Here is a 7601-nt window from a genome sequence, read left to right as displayed (position 1 = left end):
CCCCCGCCGCTCATCCCCTTCGTGCATCCACATGGAACCGACTAAAAGCGTCAAACAAAAGGCAGTTGAACGGGTTCTGGGGTGGGTGGTTCAGATCTAGGTCCCAGAGTCGCCAGTGGAATTTATTGAGCATCTCACCCTGTATAGTGACATTTTCACTAATTGATACGGAGCCGGCTATACACACTGCATATGTACAGGTATTTTCATAAGGCATAGAATATCTTTGCATTGAAAATAAATGAACATTATTAAATTTAATTTAATATATACTTTCTTTGAGGTGTTTATGAAAATATTTTTTCTCTATACTTTCGTATGTGACATGATAGAAATATTTCATGGGAAGTACAGGTTAATATATTTTTCTCTTTATAAAGGCATATACAACTTTGAGGCAGTGTTCCCGATGGACAGCAGAATTCCTAAAGGATTTGTATGTGCTTCTGTGTTTTGAAATCATATGAAATCGACTTTAAGAAGTAACTCGATTAAAAAAACGCACCAATGCACAGCCAGAGGCTGACGATTAAAACTAATACATAGCCACGTGAACAATAGATTTATATTGTTAATATATTTTTTTTTCCCCAGATGACTGGTACTAACATAGAGTATTATACATTTGGCACTACCGTTTGCCATTGGTCCAGCAATTGGCAAAAATTTGTTTCCTATGTATAAATCTGTTTGAACGTTCGATCTAGAGCTATTTACTGTTTGTACAAAAAGAGTCAGACAGCGAGCTCACGCTGGATGACCAGGTCTACGGTGTTCTGGAAACTCTTCAGCAGCAGCACGGCCTTCTCGTGTTCCATGTGTACAAAACTGTGTCCGTTGGCCTGCCACACAAACACAAGGAGAGAAGCACCGGTGAGGTTCCATTCAGCGACTTCATTTTGGGGGATATACAGACACGAAGAGCGAGGCTGCAATAAGTGAGAGTCCTGCAGTGATTTCCCGAACGAGGGGTCTGAGCGCGGAGGGCACCCCCTTCTCTCCCTCCACTGCACAGATCCCGCTCCCCTGGGCTAGGGGACCTGGGGGGTTCCTCCAGCTTCGGTTATCCTGTGACTCTACGATACTCGGCGCATTTCGGAAGAAATGGTAACTCTGGGCTGCCAGAGTTCCAACCGGGGCTGACCACGGCGGAGGCTGCGGCTCCGGGCAGGTGCAGATACACTACACGTACGAAGAGGGAGGAATGTATGGAACAAACTCTTCCGCTTTTGCACTATCTACATCTTTCTATAACTTGTTAACGATGCTGTTTTAAATAGTCCAGTGTTACGTGTAGCTACCAACAGTTCCCTGAGTGTGGTCAGGGAGCCGAAGCAGAAGATCCATCACGGGCAGACTAAAGTCAGCCCGTGCAGGTGAGCAGGACCGGACACAGACCACACCGGCTGCAGGCACCTCGCGTCCAGCACCCCCGGAAGCCTCGAGAGCCCTCCCGAGGTGGCTGCTCAGTACCTAGCTCTCGTGGCCCAGGTGAACACGCAGCTGGGTCAAAGCTCCAGGAGTCGAGACCCTCCCCTGGACCAGGGGCTCGCGGAAAGGCCACCCCCCACCCTCTTGCTGTGTTACAGGATGTGCAGCCCAGCGCGATGACCACTGTCACATCCCCGCAGTGGCTTCTGAAGAGGGACCCCTGGGTGTGGTGGTGCTTTCCTGGTGTCTGAAGGTTCAAAGGTGTAGGTGCTGTGAGCTCTAGCAGTGACAGCCGGGCAGGAGGGCAGCAGGCTGCCACGGAGCACAGCGAGCAGGCACCAGCCGAGCCACAGGGAAAAGCAGCTCCCTCTGCTCAGCTGAACACCATGAAACAGCTTTGCTCTCAGAAACAGGACTGCAAATTCCAGGCAGGAGAAGTTTCACAGACCTGCACTTCTGTGCCAAGACCAGGCAGCCACCAGGCGTCCAGTCTGAGGGCGGCTCGACTCAGATGCAACTCAGAGGGAAACTGAGGAAGCTACTGGTTATTCACCTCAGCTCGCTGGGCTCTGTATGGCTCATTCCGAATAGATAAATACCAAATAAAAGAGGCTGCAGAGGAAGATGGGAGCAGGGCAGCGCTGCCTGGTGCCCTCCTCACCCCCACGCTGCGCAGGGACTGGCACCAGGACCAGGAAATGCCACGCAGGGGCTGCTCCAGTTAGCGGAGAAACCTCTTTGCCACAAGAAAAAGGTTTCTGGGAGGAAGAAAGAGATAAAAGCACCTCAGCAGGCTGTGCCCAGGGGGTTTGCTATTTAACATCCAGACAAACCGACAACTGTCATTCTGGCTGCGGTCCCACAAAACACGCCATGAGATTCACATCGGTATCTACACGTCGAGTGGTTTAGTTCTAACGATTAGATGGAAAGAATGGTTTTCAGCTGAATTTATCTGGAGTTACACCAAGATTTTGTAGAGCCGACAGGCAGCCTTTAACATATGGTGACACAGCTGAGTGAGCCGTGCGCTGGCAGAGCTACAGCAGCGCGGACGCGTTCCTCTGGAGCCGTCACCTCCTGAACGCGCTGCTGGTTTCACCACAGCAGAATCATCCCTGCTTACCGACTACCTGACTATGAGCTTAGGACACAGGAAGGAACGAGAACACTTCTGGTCTCCCAGATCCCAGCAGGGCCGTGGGCTGCTGGAGCTGTGGGGACCAGGACTGGTTTTGTGTTTAAGACAGACCATTTCTCTGTGAGCTGGGTGAGTCCACTCAGGGAATGTTAAGCCTTTGGATTTTAAATTTTTCCCCCCTCTTTCATCAAATCTGCTCAGGGAGACATGTCCATGCACGAACTGTTGCTCCTGAGACCATCCTGCTGAGCAAACACCTCCATGGAAATGTTTAAAAAACTTCCCCTTGGAACCTTGGTCTGCTCATACCTTCCTGTGCATGACCCTGAGCTCACTGCACAGACATCGGGGTGCTCCAGCAATGGGGATGTTGGGGACACGTATGGTAACACATAAAGGCGACAGCCAGTAACGGGGGAACGCATGTCTGATGGACACGACGGGAGGGAGAGCCTCTAGCATGAAGATTTAGCTGCCACTCAAAGTGGATGAGGGGGCAAACAGTGTGAGGACAGAGCGGGCTGAAGCTGAAGGAAACATGGGAAGGTGGTTTCCCCCTTGGAGTCCCAGCAGCAACTGGGACCCCAACCAGTGCAGACAAGCGGCACCGAGCAGCTGCAGAGGCCAGAGAAGAGAGACTCAGGGTGATGCGGAACCTCCTTGTACGCGGTGAGCGGCTTGCCAAAGCCCTGGTCTCTGGCAGGGGACTGCCTCGGTAAGCGCAAACAGAGGCGATGGTGGAAGAGGGGGTGGAGGAGAAGTGATGCCAGTGAGCGTTAATAATTCCCAGCTCTCACTGCCAACGGGACTGGAAACTTCTAGCTAAAGGCAGTGCTGATGTCTGAGAGGTGGAGCATCCTTTGGCACAGCTACAGCTCTTTCTGTTAGCTCCTTCAGAAAATTTATCACCCCCCTTTCACCTGCCACAACACGAATCAGCTCCTGCAAACAGGGACCATGTGAGGGTGGAAGTAAGGGCAAAGGAGAGGAAAATGCTCCTGCTGGAGAATCTGTGACAGAAGAGGAACTCTGCTGAGTCTGATCCACAATCTACGACAACGACTGAGAGAGCAAAGTCAAACTTCAGCATCGTACGTGACGAATAAATGACCTGCTTTTGTTCCTGTTACTGAGCTCAGCTTCCTCTGTAGCACCGTGACTATTCTAAGCATCTCTAGCTCACTTTGTACTTAATTCAGCTTCGCTGTTTTCTTCATTTCCCTGTTTTCTGACCATCCCAGTAACTAAACATGAGTTGCCCATCGCAGAGCTGGCAGCCAGTGCAGTGCCCATGCTGGGGAGGAGGTGGGGGCAGCGGAGGAGCAAGGGAGCAGGAGGAGATGAGCATTTGAGACACCAACTATGAGTCTGCTGCCTTCACACAAGCAGTTAAAACACAGGCACTCCTACCCAGGTGAGCATGAATGGCTTGGGGAACTCTTAGGAGCCTTTTGGACAACTGGAATGAGTCTCCTCCTTTTGTTACAGCTAATAACCACTCTTTGCTCCAGCAGTAACACGTTTTCCAGGGTTAATAAAAAAAGAACCACCCTTTCAGGATGGGGTAGAAAGCCCCTTTCTTCAGGGACAGGCGTTATTTTTGGCAAAAGGGGCGTTTTTGAGAGGTGTGTTCAGGAACAGCTCTGCCTTTCTACAGAAAACGTTCATGGAATGCAGAAATGCTTGTGACAAAACCAAACCAAAGGAAACCAACCAAAAAGTTTGGACTTCCCTGTAAGTTATGCGGATGCTGCCACGATCCAGGAGTGGCTGTTTTTCATGGAGTGCATTTAAAAAGGCTGAGTCAGCGAAAGACAGGCAAACCCATCGCTGGTTATGATTCTGTCAGGACGTGTGACAATATGGAGCCTCACACCAGCGCCACATCAGCTGCAAGAGACAATGTTCTTGCTCGGTCACACAGTTCTGGGTGTGGAAAGCACCTTCTTGTGCTGGAGGTGTGGAAAACAGGTACTGTTTTTATTTTGGGGTTTACACGGTCTGACCTGGATCATTCTCATGAGGGAATGCAAGCACTGCCCCCTCCTGCGGTGCCACCCCCAGTTCGTCTCCAGAGGCCTTCGCTCCTCCTGAGATGCACCACGAGTAACAGATACAAATCGATATTAAAGTATTCACAAAACCTGTGCCCCAACCAGAGTGGGTGTACCAGGGCGGTGACAAAGCAGCAACGCGAGCCGTACCTGGAGGATCTTGTCGCCAGGCTGGAGCAGGCTGGAGGCTGGTCCGTCAGGCTGAACCCTAGTAACAAAGATACCCTATAAGTCAGAAGTAACAGAGGTTAGGATGCTATCTCCAAGAACTAGGTCCCGACATAGCGGCGTGGCCCTGACTGCTCTGAACTCCTTATTTAATCTGCGATCACACACTAAGCTGGGTTTGTAGCAGCTCTCCACGACCTTCAGCCTGACACAAATATAATTGTGGGTCGTCTGACACCGAGATTCTACCTCACAAAATAATGTCTAATATGAAGAAGGCAAGAGGAACGGGGTGATCAGGGGGATAGCTAAAGCGGAGCGAGCATTAATTAGTTAGAATAATGTCTGCCATCATCTGTACAGTCAGCTTTGTTTAGTGCCTCCAGGGAAAAACAGAGTCTAAAGCGATTTCTCAAAAGCAGTCTTGATATTCAGCCCTTGAGATGCTAGTGCACTGGTCGGTAGGACTGACACCCGGTCCAGGGTCTGAGGAGGGGCTGACTTTGGAAGGGGAAAAAATATTAAGAAATAAAAGACATTTTTAGAGTCGCCTTCAGAATTTCAGTAAAACATGTTAATAAAACCCCAAATTCCCACACAGCCTGTGCAGCCCGGGGCTCCTGCACCCTCAGCCCTGCTCTGCCGTGCTCTCCCTGCTGCTGGGGGTGAAGAACACCTCGGAGCAGGCTCTGACACCCCGAAGCAGGCTCCGACACCTCAGAGCAGGCTCTAACACCCCAGAGCAGTCTCCAACACCCCAGAACAGGCTCTGACATCTCAGAGCAGTCTCCAACACCTCAGAGCAGGCTCTGACACATTGGAGCAGACTCTGACATCTCAGAGCAGGCTCTGACACCCCAGAACAGGCTCCAACACCCCAGAGCAGGCTCTAGAACTGAGCACAGGCGATATTCCAGCCTCTCACATCGCTCCCAGAGACAGCAGAGGAAGCCCCTGCCCAGCGTCATCACGCACATCACGTGCGTCCTTGAGGGACTGCGTTGCCTTCTGGAGCGAGGCACTGCCCGTACTGTTGTGAACCTCAGGAAAGCCTACGCTCCTCGGCAGCAGAGCCGTGGGCTGCTTTCTGTCCTCCATGTGCCATTAACTCGTGACTGTTACCTGTTAATTATTAATTCCTTCAGGACGAGCACCCTCTCACTCCCTCAGTACACAACTCTGCATTTCTGCTACTGGTAGAACTCGTTACTGGTGCAGACAGTGGGGTATAGACCCTTCTTCAATAATTTCAGGCAAGTGACAGACAGCGGAAAGTACAGCTTAACTCTAACAGGTTCATTAAACTGTGGAAAACTAGACCGTGACGTTACAAAGCGTAATTCTAGTGAGCAGCCTCAAAGCAGGACACCAAAACTGAGGAGGTTTTAAGCGATAGTTGTTGGAATCCCCGATGGTTTATGGACATTAGCTGGAATGTGAAGTTCAAAACAGGGATTATCAATGAGAAAACTGGAAGGGATGAAGATTGGGTTAGATTGATATTCCAAACAGTCAGAAAAACTATTTTACACATGGAATAACAGGCTGACATCCACGTGGTTTCTGGTTTGATTCTCTCATCTTCATTAACCAGACAAAAAAAGTGAACAGTTGTCCCAACAAAAACAAAAGCCAAGTATGGGAAAATCCTTTCATCATCCCCATGCAGTGCATAACAATCTGGCTCAGGATACCACATCTCACGACACGGCTCTCTACAACAAGGACCACTTAGAGAGAAAGTCACCACTTACCTTATCAGAAGGTTTGAATGGGTTTCCTTGTCCACTTATTCCACCACTGATACTAAAACCGAGGCCGGGATTCTTCTCTATCCTCACACAAAACTAGGTTAAAGAGATAGGGACGGTAAGTCAACGCCAGCAATAAAGCCTGGCTGAACGGTGGTGTCTTCTTCACATATTGCACCTTCATCAGGAGGAGCTGACCCCTCAGAGCTGCATTCCACACCACCACAACACTCTTACCATGAGGGGGAAGAGCTCTCCTGATTTCAGCATGCAGCAGTGAGGTCAAAATATTCACAGTACTGCACACGTACATTTAAAAATTATATTTTCCAGGAGTTAAAAACCCTTTAGACCTGAGAAAGAGCAGTTCACACTGGCCAAATTTTTCACTTAAACATTAGGATAAATGTGCCAGTGAGGCTTGTGTGCTTTTCTTTCTCCAGGAGAGCCATGTGCGCAGCGTGCCTGGGCACTAACGCTTGGCACAGACCCACTCAGACCATTGTCAGCGCCAGGGCCACGGCCCTGAGAACCTGCACCAACCGCTTCTACCGGTGCCTTACCCCAGAAAACAGGCTGAGTCTCTTCTTTCGGTCAGGGCGACTCTAAACGGCACTGGGTAATTGAAGATAAAATAAAAATGACTCCGCTGCGGCTGAACACTGCTCCTTGAGGCAGGCTGAGCACACACTCCAGCCACCCCAGCCAGTGCTTCTGCGCCTCAACGCAGTGCTCGGGGACTTGGCACATTTGCACCCTGCTGCTGGGGTGCCCCGACGGGCACATCACACGAGAGGAGGGTGAGCCCCCCCCCCCGCCCCCCCCAGCCAGTGCTTCTGCGCCTCAACGCAGTGCTCGGGGACTTGGCACATTTGCACCCTGCTGCTGGGGTGCCCCGACGGGCACATCACACGAGAGACAGGCTGGCTCATTAATGATGTGACCCTGTGAGTCGGGGGCGCCAAGCACTTCCTGCGGTCACTGAGGCCAAATACAACAGGGATAGGGCCACCCATTGAAGAAAATCACAGGCACCCGCTTTGTTAGACTAGGGGC

At 50.7% G+C, this 7601-nt stretch overlaps 1 protein-coding gene across 1 annotated transcript in view; it reads right to left on the bottom strand.

Annotated features, from left to right (window-relative positions):
• Positions 1 to 546: 546 nt before the first annotated feature.
• LRRC7 (leucine rich repeat containing 7) overlaps positions 547 to 7601 on the bottom strand; it is a 69148-nt gene continuing 62093 nt past the window's right edge. The window contains exons 27-29 of the mRNA XM_010146367.1: positions 6549 to 6641; positions 4777 to 4851; positions 547 to 842 (exon numbers count right to left, since the gene is read on the bottom strand). Coding sequence (XP_010144669.1) covers positions 735 to 842; positions 4777 to 4851; positions 6549 to 6641 — 276 coding nt within the window. The 3' untranslated portion in view covers positions 547 to 734. The remainder of the gene's footprint in view (positions 843 to 4776; positions 4852 to 6548; positions 6642 to 7601) is intronic.

Source organism: Buceros rhinoceros, unplaced genomic scaffold (assembly GCF_000710305.1).
Source record: "Buceros rhinoceros silvestris isolate BGI_N320 unplaced genomic scaffold, ASM71030v1 scaffold27050, whole genome shotgun sequence".
NCBI classification, from domain to species: domain Eukaryota; kingdom Metazoa; phylum Chordata; class Aves; order Bucerotiformes; family Bucerotidae; genus Buceros; species Buceros rhinoceros.
This window is presented reverse-complemented; position numbering and strand designations above follow the sequence as displayed.